The sequence below is a fragment of the Varanus komodoensis genome, unplaced genomic scaffold (genome assembly GCF_004798865.1).
Source record: "Varanus komodoensis strain SLA01 unplaced genomic scaffold, ASM479886v1 scaffold11, whole genome shotgun sequence".
Lineage (NCBI taxonomy): Eukaryota > Metazoa > Chordata > Lepidosauria > Squamata > Varanidae > Varanus > Varanus komodoensis.
The window spans coordinates 27,583,947-27,603,142 of record NW_025335317.1 but is presented as its reverse complement, the minus strand read 5'-3'; the positions used below and the strand labels follow the sequence as shown (position 1 = coordinate 27,603,142).

At 40.5% G+C, this 19,196-nt stretch overlaps 1 protein-coding gene across 7 annotated transcripts in view; it reads left to right on the top strand.

Moving 5' to 3' along the window:
* BLNK (B cell linker) overlaps window positions 1-19,196 on the top strand; it is a 140,164-nt gene that overhangs the window by 33,627 nt on the left and 87,341 nt on the right. For 6 of the 7 annotated variants that reach the window (XM_044420707.1, XM_044420709.1, XM_044420706.1 and 3 more), the window contains one exon: window positions 6,578-6,624. In XM_044420707.1, coding sequence (XP_044276642.1) covers window positions 6,578-6,624 — 47 coding nt within the window. Of the gene's footprint in view, window positions 1-223; window positions 262-6,577; window positions 6,625-19,196 lie in introns of those variants that run through there. The other variant, XM_044420712.1, reaches the window with a different exon arrangement.

Sequence of the window (19,196 nt, the reverse complement as noted above, 5' to 3'; positions counted from 1 at the left end):
CATTTCTATGCCGCCCCTTGCCGAAACCTTGGGGCGGCTTACAACACTAAGCATTCTGTACAGAAATTAGATCATTCAACTACAGCCATGGCATGTTAATGCTAAAAAAAAGATGACTTTGAGGGGAAGAGATGGACACACAAATACATTAGGATTCTTGAAAATCAAATTATCCTGCTTTTTTCTTAGGAACTCAAATTGGCTTACATCATTCTCCTCCTCCTGCCCTCAGTCTTATCTCCACATCAACAAACCTGTGAGGTAGGTGAGGCTGAGAGACTGTGATTGACCCAAAGTCACCCAACTGGCTCCATGGCTAAGTGGGGACTAGAACCCATATTCCTGAGTCCCACTCTTAACCTCTACACCACACTGACTTGTTTTGTTGCAAGTTGCCCTTATTTCTTCCAAACTCAAGATTACTAAGAATCTTACATCTAAGAAATAAAAGCCAGTCCTGATAATTAGAAGGAAAAGTTAGCTATAGTAGATTGTATCCAACTTAAATCCCATTCATTTCAATACTCTAAGTAGGACTGAGCTTGGATCCAACCCACCATGTTTTCTACTTATACTGAAGACTAAGAATTCAAGCTATGCTTCAGAGCATTATAATCAGAGCATTAGTGGAAGAATATAAGGAGACTTTTGGTGGCCCAGACCAGAAATGCATGTTGTCCAGTTCCTGCTGACCAAGAAACCCACATGTAGGGTATAAGTGCATTCGCTCTCTCCTCCTGTTTGCCCCCCCACCACCACCACCACCAGCAACTGTAATTCAGAAGGATATAGCCTCTGAAGCTGGTGTACAGCCTTCCCTCAGTCAGGGTAGAAGCAATATCACCTTAGCACAGAGAATGGCCATGGGACATCCTGAGGTTTCACTGTCATTTTCACTTTCAGTTTTCTTATCTATACTGCCTGGGTATTTCCCTCCCGCTCCCCCACCACCCCTCTGAGGATTTTTTCCTTAAATGCTTTTCTGTGTGTGTATCTGTGCTAGAAAGTGTGTGTGTGTGTGTGTGTGTGTGTACGTGCATGTAAAACTAAGCCTTTTTCTTCAGAGTTCTCTGCCATGATGAGAAGAGCCAAACAAACCATGTACAAGCATTCTCCCCCCTTTTCTTCGGATGGGGTGGGAGGGATAGCTGACTGTTACTGCTGTAGGACATTGCATTTATTCTAAGGTCTGATGGTTGTGAGTCCTTCCTTCCTTCCTTTCTTCCTTCTTTTCCTGAGCAAGAGCAGAAAGATGTGGGTCATTTATTTTCCTTACCAAGATCTAGTGATTGTGGTGCAATAGCATTTTTTCTGAGCAAGGTATCACAGTGGGCTTGAGCATTTTTAGCAGGCACAGTTTCTGCTTGTTCCCAAGTTCATTGCAGTATCTTTCTCAAAAAAAAAAGTGTCTGCCTCACAAGCATCACATCTTGTTCAAAAAAGGGCAAAAGAAAAGTGTGTAATTGTGCATGCTTAAGTGAATCTGGGCTTGCAGGAAAATAGCTCTAGTCAGTCACTCAGTCAGTCTCAGTCTCTCTCTCTCTCTCTCTCTCTCTCCTATCCTTTTTACAATTTCATTGTGTTTAGTATTACTTGGGGTGCCCTGCTGCTAGTTTCATTAGCCATGAGCCACCTCTGTTTAATGGCAGTTATCACAAACAGTACATTAAAGCATACCATGAAATATTAAAAATAATGAAGATTCATTACTGTAGACAATGACAACTAAGCTATTTTAAAGTTCTTCTTTTGATAGTAGCTTCACTTTTATTTTAGGAAAGTCACCATTTGAGTTGATCAAACAGATACGAAATGAAACTGCTTTGAGGAAGCAAGTTTTTTAAATGCATTTTTAAAAGTAAGGCCACTAGATGTCAGACTTTTCTAAACCTGATGTGGTTTCAGACCAACTTTTTTGCCTGCTTCAATCTATGTTTACTTTCTCTTGCTGGATGCATACCATCCTCTGTCCACCAGAATGATGGTCCTCTAGCAGATCTTCTGCACAGCGGTGCAGTGCCAAAGTGGCTGTGTATTCTGAGCATGGCTCTTGCAGACCAATGGGATAGTGCGGCTTACACCTGAGGATTTTCATCCTACTCACCTTGGGCAATACAACCTCAACCTTCAGCTAAGTGTTCTTTCTCCCACAGGCACCCAGGTATTATTTGGCCTTCTAGCTAAGACTGGGGTCAAGGACAGGTATGACAGAGCATCTGATGGAGGCCTCCCCGCACAGAGGCCCACTGGCCAGAGCCCCTGCCGTTGCTCCTCCTCTTCACCACTGCAGGCCGCTTGCTCATCTGCTTCTCATCCTTGCTGTGATCTAAGTGAGATGCCCCACTTGCTTGCTCCCTGCCTCTCTGCCCAGCAAGCAAGCAAACAGCAGTAATTATGAGAAAACGAAGGCAGAGCTGGTGAAATGTTGGTGAGAAGGCAAACTCATGGAGGGCCCACCCAGCATGCCTTGCCCAAGGAACTCCAAAAACCCAGAGCCAGCACTGCTTCTGGAGTGCATTTCAAAGAAAAGGGCACCATTCAGGGCTCTCCCATTCTCTTCTACGGGAACCTCAGCACACAAAATCACAACGAATGACAGGGCAGTGCAGAATTGTTGCAGACAAGGCTTTTCTTGTACAAGTTCCTGGCCTCATCCATAGAATTTTTGCAGGAGGCCAGCATAGTCATCTTACAATTGTGACCCACCTAAGTTGGGACAAGCCATGCACAGGTGGAATGTCTCAGTTCCTTTGGGAACCTGCCAGAATCTGAATGTATATATAATTTATAACATAGTGCTTTTCATTGTTATCCACATCTTGGATCTTACTTTAGGAAAAGTGGAGTATTTGTCTGATGAAGTTAAGAACAATTTAGCTATATGTTTTGCTTTATCATGTGTAGTGCTTGTCACTTTCATGGGCTGCTTTATTTATTTACTTTATTTTTAAAAAAAATTGTATGCCATCCCATCACTGACGTCTCGGGACAGTTCATTAATGAACACATTCACAAAACACTCACATTTTAGCATTGGACTACATCACTCTGAATTCTGACCCAAAGTTCAGAATTAGCATGTTTTATTCTGAACGCTTCAGAAACAGACATGTTTCTGGATTAATTAGTCCTGTGTTTATCTTGTCTCTTTGCCAGAAAGAACGCTGGGACACAGTCCCATTCCCTTGTAGAAAAACTTCAGAAAGCAGACAATAGAGACCAAAGGGACAGAAAGGGGGTTTATCTAGATTTCAATTTATTAGCTAACTGAGCTAATTCAGATTTGCAGAAGCATCCATTGCCTTCCAAATGTTCACATGTTCAACAAAGGGTGTTCACAAATACTTCATCGGGGATTCCAAGTTTAGTGTGCAAAATTGCGCATGTCCTGTTCATGTTTTGCTGTTTTATAAAATAAAAGTTTTGTGTGTCTTCTGCAAAGCCTGCATTCCTCAGGGTCCTTTCTAAATCCACACAGCACACTAAAAGCAGATCATAATCTCAGTACAAAGGCACCCCTAGGTTTTGCGCCTTTCCTAGAGGGCAGGGTGGATGGGTCCTGTGCATTTCCACCTCTGAAGTCTATCAGAAAGCCCATTCGCTGAGGAACGGCCTTTGCATATTCACTGAGCTATTTTGCTTTAGGAAGTGCCTCTAGAATGCTTAGGGGAGAAGGGTTTTTTTATTATTATCATTATTTGAAAGAAAGTGTACAGCCTACTTCCTAAAAAAATTGTTTATTTTTTAAATTTAGCATGCTTTATCTTAAGACCAGCACACGTGGTTGTATGCACAAGTGAGTAGTAAGGAAGCACCGGCATGCACCTCTTTACCAGGAGTGTGTATATATATGCATACATGACCACACACGCACGTGCACATACCAGTGCTCCAAGAAGGCATTGCACTCATGCACGGAGGTGAAAAAGAGAAGGGAGATAATGCAGCACATTGCCCCAGTAACTGCTTTCTTATCTTGCTAAAAAATCAACTTCCAATAACATGACTAAAACATAGAACTACGCACTTTAATAATTAAGTGGGCAGTAAGGTTTTAATTACTTACTAGAGCAAGGGTGGAAAACTTCCAGGGGGGGGGCTGCATGCCTGCTGTGGACTTTATTCCACTGGTGCCACAGGGCTACAGAATGCTGAAGTAGCTAAATTTATCTTGTTTGCAAGCTAAATTTAATCCATTTAATACTTTTTGCAGACTATAGCATGCCAAAAGGGCCTGATTTAGCTTGTAAGCATACTGAATTAAGCCATCTGGGTATACGGTAGCTACCATGCCTACCATTAACAGAAAGAAGGGGAGCAGGAGGGAGAGACTGGGGACAGCTGAGGCTTCTGGTAAATATACCATTTAAAATGCTGGCTTCCCCTTTCCCATCACTCTTCTAAGTGACTGCCTTTAAAATGGAAGAAAACATATTGATATTTGATGCTAGTTACCCTGATATCACAGAGAAGGTCCAAGATACAAAAAAATGATATCAGTAAAAGAAAGACTAGATTGTTTTATTTTTATTTTTAATGTTCAAAAGAGTTTGCTGATTTCCAAACCTGATAATGCATTTACTAATTATGGTATACAGTATGTGGAACCTGGTTTCTGTTTTGATTGCATTGTAATTATAGGGTTAGTATTAAATATATCCATATATCTCTTATTTTATTTTTTGTTTTAGGAATAGGCAGATCCACTTAGTTCCAGCTGGATTATTTATTTATTATTTTATTGATAGGCCAGTAATATTTTGGATTAGATTGCAGATTCTGGGATAACCTTGCATTTTATTCCACATATGTGTATTTAGACTAGAAAGCAGGTTTTCTGCTGAAATTAAATGTTCCAGTACCTGGGTGCGGACTGGATGAAGCACAAATTTGTGCTGAAGCCAAGAGTACAAGCATTTTGAAGTGGATCAGTGGATGGGGTCCAATGGTTTCCAGTAGGTCTGGATATGGAGGATGATGCAAAAGCTGGCACTCCAGTTAAGATGTATAGCTTAAGATGGCTTTGTTCTTGCTTTCCTAAGCACTGCCACTAAAGCAAATAAAGAAACGCCTTCTGGCCAGGATATTAAAAAGTGGCAACATTCAGAAATTGGGGGAGAACATTTCAGTCTCTCAGGAATAACACTTTGCTGCTGACCTGAAACTCAACCTTAGTTAATCATAACAACAACATGCAGGGCTGCTTTCAAGGCTGGGCACTTGCCAGGAGCTGAAGGCCAGCAGATGGGATGATAACCCCTGGCTCTTGCTCTCACACAGCAATGGTGAAGAGGAGCAGCAGGTGCCCCAGCCCTCTTGCTCACTGGCCCTCTGGCTGTTAAACGAGCAAATGGTATCAATGATATGAAAGAGGAGGCAGAGGCAAAGAGGAATAGCAGCTAGTGACAATGCTGCAAAGAAGGTTTACTTACTGGGGAGAAGGGGGCATTGAAGGGGTCTTGCCCAAGAGCCCTGCAAAAACCTGGTGCTGGAACACTGCATAAAAACTGCATTGTCTAGAACAGTAATATGGATCATCATTATATGCCACCCTGATAGTTGCTCGGAAGGCTGGCCTTAAAATCTTTCAAAGAAATAATAGAATTTGGATCTTTTTAACAGGGAGGAAGTGATGCCAAGAGCCACAAACAGGAAGCAACAGGAGCTTGGGCAAGGGTTCCCTCTGCATCCCTGACAGGATGGGAGGAAGGTGGCACAGCACCCCCTACTGATGGAATAGGAAACAGAGAAACAGCCTGTCTGGTAGTTGATTCACACACACATGGACCTTGTGTCATTTTAAAACTGGGCAAATAATAGCTGAATGAGTTCACTGACTCGGTTGAAACATATGCTCCATTTATATTTGAGCTTTATTGGTGCAAAAATGCACCTGGACCTGTAGCCACGGAGGCGATCACTGTACAGTGGTAAGCGAGTGATAGCCATGTGCATGTGAACAGATCCAGCGGGGGAACGGGGGCTTTCAGTCATACGCCTAGATGGGTTGGGCTGCTGGAAGGATCCATTTTACTGATCACCTGCCAAGTCACTTTTCTTAAAGTCAGACCTGAACAGGATTCTAAACAACAGAAGATCTAAAAGAAAGCCCCTTTGAGTAACCTGGCTTAATGGTTTTATTTCTGAATCGGGAGTGTTCCTTGCCCTCTTTCCTTTCCCCAAATTTCCCAGAAGTGCAAAATGGTCCAAGAAAGATTGTATATAGAAGCCCCCAAAAGGAGACTCTCTAAAGGCGTTTTCTTGTTTGTCGTTTTTATAATTATTCATTAACCAGTATTTTTCACACACAGCATTTCTGGGAAAATTTTGCACTGTACAACATGTGCCACTTGCCTTCCACAATAACCACCACATGTCAGCAGTAAAGAGTTAATAAGTAACTTGGACTTAATCATTGTGTGCTACATTCTAAACTAAAAGTGATATTAAAAGAATATGACTGCTTAATGCTACAGAATATGTAATCTGTGCTCCAACTGAACTGAAACTCAATTCCAATCTACACTTCATTTGATTTAACTGTTTCTTTCAGAAACACTCTTTTTCTCTCTTTCAGAATTTATCAGAATATGAAAGGAACAGATTCTGTATAATGGACCAGCCGTAAGTTGTCTTCTTTTTTATTGTTTTCTTTCTCTTTTCCTGCCTTCATGAAACATGCAGTTTCTGTGCTGCAGTTCTTTCATTTCATATTGACATTTTACATCAAATGGAATCAGAACAAAAGCCCTGGCTCAAGCATTTCTCCTCCTATTTCAAGGCTGGCTTGTGTTTCAACAGCAACAAATCTTTTTAAAATAAAACATTCCTCTCATCAACTGAGCAAATTATTTGAGCTAATGCATATGACAAATATTTTAGTTACACGTGCTATTTATTTGTAGGTCATCTTCCATACCTGTTGTTTATGCTTGCCTTTTGTTAGATGTTCATGTGCTGGAATACCACAATTTTGTGGCATGATTTGATCTACCTGGACACTATGATCAAATTCTGGGTCCTTCCTCCAATTGCCACCTCCAAGGAAGGCTTGGATGGTGACAACAAGGAGAAGTGGTGCCTCCCCCCACACCAATTATGGAATGAGCTCCCCACTGAGGCCCACCTGGCAACTTTACAATCATTTTGGCACTAGGTAAAGGCTGTCCTGTACTGCAGAGTATTTAATTAGCTACTGCGGCCTGCTGGTTGTTTGTTGTTTTTGTTGTTCAGTCGCAAAGTCATGCCCAACTCTCTGCAACCCCACAGACAACATTCCTCCAGGTTTCCCTGTCCTCTACCTGGAGTACACCCAAGCTCACACCCACCTCTCCAGTGACCCCATCCAGCCACCTCAACCTCTGCTGTCCCCATGACCATTGCCTTCAATCATTCCCAGCATCAGGGTCTTTTCCAATGAGTCCTTCCCTTCATTAGGTGAGCAAAGTATTTGAGCTTCCATTTTAGTACCTGAACTTTAAAGAGCAGTCAGGGTTGATCTCCTCTAGGACTGACTGGTTTGATCTCCTTGCAGTCCAAGGGACTCTCAGGAGTCTTCTGTAACACCACAATTCAAAAGCATCAATACTTCAATGCTCATCCTTCCTTATGATCCAACTCTCACAGCCATACATTACAACTGGGAAAATCATAGCCTTGACTATACAAACATTTGTCGGCAGGGTGATATCTCCGCTTTTTAGTATGGTGTCTAGATTTACCATAGCTTTCCTCCCAAGGAGCAAGTGTCTTTTAATTTCTTGGCTGCAGTCACCATCTGCGGTGATCTTGGAGCCCAAGAAAATAAAATCGGTCACTACCTCCATTTCTTCCCCATCTATTTTCCAAGAAGTGATGGGACCAGATGCCATGATCTTAGTTTTCTTAATGTTGAGTCTGAAGCCAACTTTTGCACTCTCCTCTTTCACCCTCATCAAGAGGTTATTTAGTTCCTCTTTACTTTCTGTCATTAGAGTGGTATCATCTGCATATCTGAGGTTGTTGATATTTTTCCCGGCAATCTTAATTCCAGCTTGCGATTCATCTAGCCCAGGCTTTCGTATGATGTGCTCTGCATATAAGTTAAATAGGCAGGGGAACAATATACAGCCTTGGCGTACTGTTTCCCAATTTTGAACCAATGAGTGGTTCCGTGCCCAGTTCTCACTGTTGCTTCTTGACCCACATATAGGTTTCTCAAGAGACAAATAAGATGGTCTGGTACTCCCATTGCTTTAAGAACTTGCCACAATTTGTTGTGATTCACACAATCAAAGGCTTTAGCATAGTCAATGAAGCAGAAGTAGATGTTTTTCTGGAACTCCCTAGCTTTCTCCATGATCCAGCGTATGTTGGCAATTTGATCTCTAGTTCCTCTCCCTCTTTGAAATCCTGCCTGTACTTCTGGTAGTTCTCGGTCCACATACTGCTGGAGCCTCACTTGTAGGATTTTGAGCATCTCTTTGCTTGCATGTGAAATGAGTGCAATGGTGCGGTAGTTTGAACATTCTTTGGCATTGTCCTTCTTTGGAATTGGAAAGTAAACTGACCTTTTCCAATCCTGTGGCCCCTGTTAAGTATTCCAAATTTGCTGGCATATGGAGTGTAGCACTTCAGGATTTTGAATAGCTCACCTGGAATATTGTCGACTCCACTAGCTTTGTTGTTGCTTAGACTTCCTAAGGTCCATTTGTCTTCACATTCCAGGATGTCTTGCTCAAGGTCAGCAACCACCCCATCGTGGTTATCAGGGATGTTAAGCTCTTTCTTGTATAGCTCTTCTGTGTAATCTTGCCACCTCTTCTTAATCTCTTCTGCCTCTGTTAGGTCCCTGCCATTTTTGTCCTTTATCATGCCCATCTTTGCATGAAATGTTCCCTTCATATCTCCAATTTTCCTGAAGAGATCTCTGGTCCTCCCTATTCTATTGTTTCCTTCTATTTCTTTACACTGTTCATTTAAGAAGGCCTTCTTATCTCTTCTAGTCTCCTCAGACAGCCATTTTGCTTTCTTGAATTTCTTTTTCTTTGGGATGGCTGCTGGTTGTTAGTCAGGGTTTAATAGGGTCTTCTCGACTTTATTTTTTTCTGTTTTGAATTTGGTTTCAAATTTTGTATTGTTAACTTTTACAATGTTTTATTAAAAGGTTTAGCATTGTATTCCATATTGTTTTTTAAATATGCTGTTCAGAACTTCCAAGAGCTGTTGGGTTGTATACAAATTAAATAAATAAATAAATAAATGTGTGTACACAGCAAAAGAGGAGCCTATGTATGATCAGTATCTATACTGCTCTATAGATACTAAGATTCCTGAACAATGAAAAGGAGAAATAATAATAAAAATTCAGAATTATACTCTTAAAATTTAAATTATGCCAATAAATGGTCAGTCACGGATTATACAATGATTTACATACAGAAGGGTATACATTATTTCTTACCAATAAGTGCTTGCCATGAAGGAAAAGCACATTATATAAAGTGACACTACATTCGGAAGGAACCAGCAGGCACAAGAGTTCATGATTCTTCTATTTAGTGTCAGGAAAATTATAGAATAGTAGAGTTGGGGCCAAGAAGGCCAACAGATCTAACCCCCTGCTGTTGCAGGACACCAATTTACACTATCCCACTGTCGTATTGCTCCGACAGTGAGGAAACTTTTCCTGATATCTAGCCTGAATTTGGATGGTCGCAACATGAATGGTTTATTCCATGTCCTACACTCTGGTATCAGCAAGAAGAGATCTTGACCTTCCTCTTTGTGACAGCCTTTGTGGTACTTACAGATTGATATCACATCCCTCCTCAGTCTTCTTTTCTTGAGGCTGACCATGCCCAGTTCTCCCAGTCTCTCCTCATAGGAGAGTGTTTCCAAACCCTGGACCATTTTTGTTGCCCTCCTCTGCACCCTTTCTAATTTTTCTGCATCTTGCTTAAATCATGGTGCCCAGAAGTGGACACAGTTCAATTGTACTTAATGCATTTTTAATGTTTAAAAACTTAATTCTATGCTTTTTATGTACAAGTAATCCCAAGTGATATCAGTGGATAAATTCATACAGGGTTGTAACCAATGGATACATCTGAGTGCTAACAGTCTGAAATTGTGCCCTTGCTAAACCTGGAGGCTTTCCAGATTCCTATGCCTTGCCAGGCTGAAGCTGGCAAGATGTCTCCTTGTCCTCTACCTTTGGTGATTTTCATTAGATACATTTTTGGATTTTCACTGGATTTCACCCCGATAGCAAGGGCATAGTGAGGGCATAACTTTGTATCCTGGCCAGCTGCCACTTCTGGTCTCTTCCACTCTCCACCCACCGGAACACTCCCTTTCCTCCTCTTCTGAGAGTGCTTCCAACATCAAAGGGCAACTGGCATGGTTCTCTCCAACTCCCCCTTCTGAGGTTGGTGTATTTTAGAAGTACTTAGAAGTATTTTTCTGAGAAGACCTATGGTCCCTGGGATACTTTCCATTAACAGATTGTCAATTCTTTCTCAAACTTTAGCCTTTGCATGAGATGAACGACAGCCAGTGTGGTGTGGTGGTAGGAGTGTTGGATGGGAACCTGAGTGATCTGGGTTCTCATCCGCAATTGTCAGTGAAGCTCACTGCGTGATGTTGGGTCAGTCACTCACTCTCAGCCAAACCAACCTCGCACAGTTGTTGTGAGGATAGAATGGATTGGAGGAGGAGGATGTTGATGATAGTGTTGATGATGACGTATTGCCATGATAGCTACAGAGAGAGTGAGAGAGAGAGATTGATTAAGGGCTTGTTCAGACACTTTACCCCTCTTGTATAATTTTGTGAGCGGTCCACATGATGTCTTTACAGTCCTGTAGCTGCTGCATGATTTCTCTCCAATTTACCCATATTTTTTCACAAAATGGAAAATCTGCATTTTGTTTCTGGGACACTATAGAACCATTTCATTTACAAGTAGTGTGATGGAAACATGGCTTTTTCCTCTTATTTGTCAGGTTGATGGCATATTACTTAGATATTTCTGGAAGCATTTGCAAGCTTCCACCAAAGCAGTCTTGCCAGATTCCTCCTCCTCCTTTTTTTTAAAAGGCATACATACATATGAACTAACTCATCTGTACACAAGTGGCATACACAAACAGAGAGGGGCAGGGAGAGAGAGAGAGAGAAACAGGAAGATGGCAATGGAAGCAAGGGGATAGGGAATAGGTGATGAGGGAGGGGAAAAGTGGGAAGTATGTGAATGGGATAACATACTCATCTTAGGGGCAGTGTGGTAAATACACTGAAATTTCAACTAGGGGTAAAATGGAGCATAATTACCTTCACTCACAAAAAAAAAAAAAAAAGATACTAGTAGATGCTTTCATATTGTGGTGCTGGAGATGACTGTTGTGCATCCCTTGGCCTGCAAAATTCACAAATAATTTGAAATAGTTATTATTTTCCACTTTCCAATCACCAGGTGTCTTATTTGTACTGATAAGCTTGTTTCAATAACTGAATTGTAATTTTTAATTGACTACAAGAGAAAATGTCAGGAAGGCCTTCTTGAAGACATTAAAACTAATATGACAACATTCCAGCAGAACACAATCCTAGGGATAGCTGCTGCCATCATTCTGGCAACCAGCTTCAAAATCACATTGAGACAGAACCTCTGATTCTAGACTGGCTGGTCCTCAAAGCATGTGTCTGTTGTTTCCCTCCCAGACAAATATTTCTAAAACCGTCTTTACATCATAGATGGTTTTAGTCAGCCTGAGCACCAAATATGCTAAGACTGAGGCAAAAGCTTGGAAGAGGCTATGACTGGAAGACATGAATCAAATAAAATGAGAGATGAGAATCCTCCAAGACAAGGATGGATTACAACAACAAAGTGAGAATCAAATTACAGGGTGCTTTATAGAGCCCTCCACATATTTTGCCTCTTTCAAGAGCAATTGCTGCAGTCCCTAACTCTAGGCACACACACACAACCCTTAAAGCAGCATTTTGCATATTCAATCCCCCTTCTGATCTGGAGCTGCTGGTAAACACAAAAGCATAAAGCTTAGGGACACCATTTTTGCCTGTAAGTTTTTCTCTGTGAGTAGAGAGACACCATACCCTAAGCCATGACCCCAATCCCCGTCTCCTTCCCTATATCAGCTTTCAAGAAATATAAAAGAATAGGGCATTCCGATAACAGAGAAGTAGGGAATCTCCAAATGTTATTAGCCTCCTATTCCCATCAGCACCAGCCAGCATGAGCTGTTGTCAGGGATGACAGAAGCTGGAGTTCTCCACCCCTACACAAACAGAACTTTCTATGCAGCAACTGCAGAAGCACTGTTTTGATGCATCAGTTCTTGTGTATTTGGCATGCAGAGCAAGAGCTGTTAGGTTTTCTCACCCCTTGTGGCAAGACCCCAACATTCTGGCCAAACAGCTTCTTGCAATTCCTACTCTTGAGTCTTTCCACCCAGAAAAGTCAGGGAATCATTGCGGCAGGCTTCAAGTCAGCTTGTTACATGTGCAGTCAGGAAATCTGTCACCATACTGTTCTTCATTGTTCTACTGCTTTAGCTGAGTGGAGACCATAAATAGATCTGTCCATCAGGATGACAGCAGCTGTGACTTCATATTTCTTGCACCAGTGGCTTGCTCTTATCATTGAAATGTACACTATCAAAGAACCCCAGACATGTCTGCACTTCCACCTATCCTGCCTCTGTTAAGTACACTGTCAGTTCACGTGGCCTAAAGCATTCTGCCATCCCCTTGCAGGTCAACATGTTGCCTAAAGCTATACATACAAATATATAATATTTATATAAAATAGCCACAATGTTTCTGTTGCAAGGAATAATTTACCTGGAATAGCTAGAGGAAAATGCAACCATTTCTAAAGCACCATGATAAGAAAATAATGACAAATTGGAAGGAGTGGAGGACTGAACACGCACGCACGCACGCCAATAGTTAAATATTAAACAACCAGGTTCCTATATTAAACCTAGCAGCAGGATATTATGCCTTGAATAACTGCCACAGAGGCATACTGCTCTGATCCTGGAAGTAACATATAGCCATTCTGAGTAGCAGCTATTGATAGTCTGGCGACCAGGAAATTCCCACAGAATGGACCTTGCTCATCTCCAGCTGCCTAGGAACACAGATCATTGAAGGACACTGAAAACGTAACATCGCTTTGTAAGCATCTGATTCACAAACCCAGGACTGTCTATATCTTTAGCTGCACAGTGATGACACCATAATTATACTGAGACATATCTCCAAATTACAGGCAAAAACCAGTCAATTACCTGCAGGATTCATGCCAGGACTTTGCAGCATGCACAGAAGTAAATTCTGGTCTATCTTCCAGTGCTTATTAACTGGTAGCAGGCAAATTATGTCTGGAAAGATGAACTTTGATGCTTCATATCTCATAGCTGTTCTTAAAATGCTACACATACTGAGCATCAATGGCATTTTAAAATTCCTTGTTTCTTGATATTTATTTTTATTAATTTCATCTCACCCCACCAGGCAGGTTTGCCCAGCCTTACCCCAGCATTCCACCCTTAATCTTCTGTTTGAGTTATTTCTTAGAATGTTACCATTTGGTCAAATGAATTGGTGTATACGAATTTTAAAGATTTCTGCACTCAGTTACAAATCTCTCCTCCCCCCCTCCCCCTTTTACATGAGTTTAGGTTCCTTAATCTTACTTCTCAATACTCCCTAGTTATGCAATACATTCAAAGGCATAAGCAAAGGCATGTTGAGAAGTGATTAACAAATGTGATTTCAGCAGAAAGCCATGTGAATGTTTTGTGGATTGATGGCAATAGTTATATATTGATTCTGCATGTTATTTTGCCTCTGGGTTCTTGAGTAATGCAAGCTACATTCCAAGAACAGTATTGAAATAAAAACAGTCAACAATCAATTTATTTATTTAGAATTTTTGTATGAATTTTTTCATTAAAACAATGAAACCCCAAACAAACAAATTCATAAAGATCATGACAGATCTTTAAAATGTCTGGTGTGAATAACATAACAAAATAAAATAGATTGCAAATCATGCTGTCTATGATCAGATGATTTTAGGCTACTGCTGGCCCATTTTGATTTCCCTTATTAAAAAAGCCCTAGGTGGGGTTGTTTTGGGGCCACTCCTAACATCACTCTCTGAACTAGTTTGCACATGAGACTAACCTTCAGTTTATTAGACCATGGTTAGCCCATGATATGTTTTCCCAGCTAGAGTTTGCCTGGCAGATGATCAAACATGTTGTTTTCCCAGGCCCAGCATTGTTGTTTCCTCTTCCTTAATCCAATCTACCAAATGCTTCAGAAACATTGTTGTACCAACATACAGAGCAACTGGGAGCTTTTTTTTACTGTCCTTTGCCACTACAACTGTAGGCTACTGGGAAAAAATGCACAGGCAACCCACAGTTCTGGATTCATGGCAACCTATGGTTTAAATGATTTAGAGCTCACAACCCAGCAGCAAACCATAGATTTTCTTTTTAGGGTCTTTGTGCTTAACATACTATGGTTTATTAGCAGTCCTATGGGTTAGCGCTATGTGTAAACCCAGTCTTTCAGTCTTTGCATCTTGTCACAAATGGGACTCTGTAATGCCAAATGACTCTAATTATCTCATTAATTCTCTGCCTTCCAGAAAAGCCCCTGGGAGGATATGATTCTAAGGGAACTGCTTAGAGCTAATCCTGCCTGCTGGTGCCCAGTTTGGGCTACGTTGTTTGCCTATATTGTTGTAAACTGTCCAGAGAGCTTCAACTATGGGGCAGCATAGAAATGAAATGAAATGATGACGATGATGATGATGATGATGATGCAAATAAACATAGGAAAATGCAAAACCTATTCAAAAGAAAGTCTCAAAAGATGCCCCTAATAATTTTAGACCAAGGTGTACTCTCATATACTCAGTATACTCAAGGTATTTATTACTTAGACAAATGGGCTGTTAAAAGTAGAGTTGTTGCTGAAGAACAGCAAGGGTTTAAAAGAAAAAAAAAGTTAGATCAGTGTTTTGCACAGCAACATCTACCCCAGAAGAAAGAAACCTCCCATGGGACAAAAAGGAGTTATTTGGGGACTTTTGAGGACTTTAGTTCCTCTTTTGATCTCGATAAGCAGTGTTGGAGCCAGACATAGCCATGCTTTAAATTCCATGAGACGCTAAGTTAGTCATTTAAGTCATGACTTAAATTCCATTGATTTCAATAGTTTCACTTTAACTGTGGTGAAGTCTGGGTCCAACATACAGTACTCATCTCCTCTGGATTTTTCCACAATTTGCTCTTTACAACTTGGATTTGAAATAGATTTCATTGGCACTGTTACCACTTCTTGTACATAAGATACTCAACCCTGTGAAGGTGCAAAATATTTTACTATGGTAGAAAAGGTGAGCAAACAAAAACAAGCTGGCATCTGTTATTTGCATAAGTATTCACCCCCTTTGCTGTGACATGCCTAAATAAGCTTTGGTGAAACCTACTGCCTCCAGAAGTAGTTGAAAGGTGTCTACTCATGTATGAGACCAGTGCCATGTGATCTCAGATTAAATGTATCAGTTTTTGGAAGGTTTCACAGTTATTGGAGAGCATATCTAAGGAAACAGCATTATGAAGACCAAGGAACTATCAAAACATGCCAAGATAAAGTTATGTAGAATCAACAATCAGGGTTGCGTTATCAAATTATAAACAACTCCTAGAGAACAATTATAAACAACTCCTAGAGAAAGTCACCTACCAGAACCCAGTTAATTAAAATTAATTAAAATTAATAATTTTAATTTAATTTAATTTAATAAAACATTTCTAACCTGTCCTTCATGGCGGTGTCTCAAGACGGCTTACAAGCTCAAAATCAACAACAATTTTAAAACTATCAATAATACATAGACAATAATAAATAACTAGTAATGACAAATACAATCAATAGAATAAAAATACAGTGAGAGTTAAAAATGAATAAATCACACAAAAAAGCAACTGTTGATTTAACTCTAAAATCTCTTATTCTTAAAATGACATTCAAATAAAAGATCATGAGTGTATTAGTCAAAAAAAAACAACAACAACAACAACAACCATGAGACCAGCGGTAACTATAAGGAGATGGTATAATCTACAGCTGAAATGGGAGACATCATCCATGGGACAACTAATAGCCAGATGCTGCAAAACAGTGGCAAGAAGAAAGCTATTGTGGCAACAAACCCATATCAGAGACCACTTGGTATTTGCAAGAAAGACATGTGGGAGTAATAGCAAACATGACGGAAAAGGTAATGTGCTTTGATAAGACCAGTACTGAACTTTTTGGCCTTGCCACAAAATGCTAGGTATGGTACAAAGCCAATGGTGCTTATTGCCCCAAGAACTCCATTCCCTTGGAGAAGCATAGTGGTGACAGCCTCATATTGTGGGGATGCTTTTCATCACCAAAGACTGGAAAACTCAGAAGGATTGAGGGTAAAATTGATGGAACCAAATACAGGGAAATTCCAGAGGAAAACTTGTTTTGATCTGCAAGGAACATGGGACTGGAGCAGAGGTTCCTCTTTAGACAGGACAATGACCTGGACACAGCCAAAGTAATACTGGATTGTTTTACAAACAAGAACCTGGATATCTTAGAATGGTACTGTCAAAGCCCAGACCTCAGCCAACTGAGAATCTGTAAAAAGACTTAAAAAATTCAGTTCACAAAAAGTCCCCATCCATTCTGATAGAGCTGGAGCAGTTTTGTCAGAATGAAAGGGCAAACACAGTAGAATCCAGATATGCAAAACAGGTAGAGAGTCAGCCAGATAAACTCACAGCTGTAATTGCTGCCAAAGGTGCATTCTACAAATACTAACTTGAGTGGTGAATCCTTATGCAGCCAACAAATGCCAGTTTGTTTTTGTTTACTTGACTTTTGTGCCACGGTAAAACTATTTTGCACCTTCACAGTGTTGTGTATTAATAAGGACATATAATTCCATTTCAATTCAAGGAAGTAACACAAAAAAGTAGAAAAATCAAAGGGCAGTGAATACATTCTTGTAAGGTGCTGTTTCATCCAGCAGTAAAGTGCAATAGGGATGCTTTCTAATCCCATGTGTAAGTTTTATTATAACAATATTGTGAAAGAAAAGTATCCTGAAAAGTATCCTGTTTCAATTTTGGCTCCTAAACTGTCAGTTCTACTGTATGGAGGTAACAACGGAGCAATATTAACCACATTGATTAAACTTGATGAGGTTACTAAATGAATTATTTACATTTTGTAAAAGAACATTTCACTGTCAATCATTCTAAGACCAGATGTGGGGAGGAAAAGAAAGACCTTACAGAACATAAGCAGTTTCTGATATCTGAGGAGTGAGTTTGATGAACAAACAATTAAAACCACACTCAGTGCAGTAAAGTTGGATGTATCTCAGTCAATACATTCTCTGCTGAGGTTTTCTGCATGTGAAGTAGAAAGACTGGTGTATGGGGTCATGTTTGGGGGGAGTGGGGACTCTGAGATGTCCTTTTTGGAAATAGTACAGAATTATGTTGGAGATCTCCATTATCTCCATTAGGTGGTCTACTGCTCTTCTAGCACCAAAACTACTGGCGTAAGCACCGCCATTTGAATGGTTCTGCCTTAAAACACTGTTTTGAAAAACAACTGCCCTTTCTTCCATGGTAGACTTAGGAGAACATCAGAGCTCTTTTTCACACTATGAAAGAACCTATCACTTCTTCCTCCTGCTAGAAAGAAATCTCTACTAAAAGAAGTAGGGAGAAACAGTTTTTTTTTCTAAGCAATGCACTGTGTGCCATGTCACAAATATGCCTTATTCTCAGTAGTAGTCATTGCATCAGTTGTAAGTGAAAATGGAAAAGTATTTTATAGCCCTCGGTGTAAGGAAATCTTTGCTGCTCCGTGTCTGTAGTGTATGACTTGGAAAGGAGAGATTGCGTCCAGACAGAGTAGAGTACCCCTAGCACTACCAAACAAAAGGTACTGTGCACCTTTTCCGTCTTCCTGTCCATAATGGATATTAGGTGTGTGTGTGGGGGGGGGGGGGAGTCTGAAGAAATGGTAAGAAAACACAAGAGAACTACAAATGGAAGAGGGTGTCATCTTGACTCCCTGTGATCTTTTCAGCATGAGGCATTTATTGTGCTTTCATAATTCCTTGTGATTGTTTATGGGCTCTTCAGATGATGACATCATCCTCCAGTTTCACTTCTGTTATTTCAGAATACTTTTCCTGGTTTGTTTTTAAAATGGAGGAAATGGGATATTATTTTAGAATGTGGTATGTGTACAGTTTTCCTTGTGTGTTTGAGCTACTCTGCTAATGCTGTAGCCCATCTAGAGATTAAGTAGCAAGAAAGGAAAAGCTGTTTGTGTAAAGCCTGGGTATCAGCTCTTGTGATAAATCCAAAAATAGGTACAGCTATTATCAGCCTCATGTAGAAGAGCTCCGTAAAAATCCATGAACGAGGCAGGGTCATGGGTCAATAAAAACCCCATATTGAAGCATTCAAGTTCACTAATAAACCAATTGTTCAAAGGCTTTATATCTGTGGTTCGCAGGAGGGAGGTATTTGTTAGGTATATTATGATCTCCCTTGCACAATCAACCCAGGGTTGGCTTTCTTGTCAGTCCCTCAACAGCAAGTCAATTATGAAGTATATATTTCTTGCAGGTAATAATTTTTTCAGTACACAAAGTATTGCAAAAACTGCTCTGGCCACAAAGAAACTCCTAGCCTAAGATATACAAAATAATAGAGTATCATTTATCTCTGGTCATTTTATTTGGCTAGGAAATTGAATTTTTAATATTCTTTTTGTTTTATCATCTTTCTGGAGTGAAGAGAACAATTCTATTTATCTGTCTATCTATCCAGGACTTTTTTTGTCATAGAACGCGTTTGTCACAGAACAGCATTCCGGCACCTTTTTTTCAATGGATTTTACAAAGTGATTTTGAATGGAGTTGCAGATCAGCAGCAAACATCATTAACATAGTGCCTGCAGGCTGCTTTTGTGTCTGCTATCTGCTAGTGAGAGATAGCTGCTTGGGACGCTGCTCGGCTTGGGATTGGTGTGTGTGCTTACTGCCGATGGGGACATGAGTTCCGGCACCTTTTTTTTATTATTATTTACAAAAAAAGCAC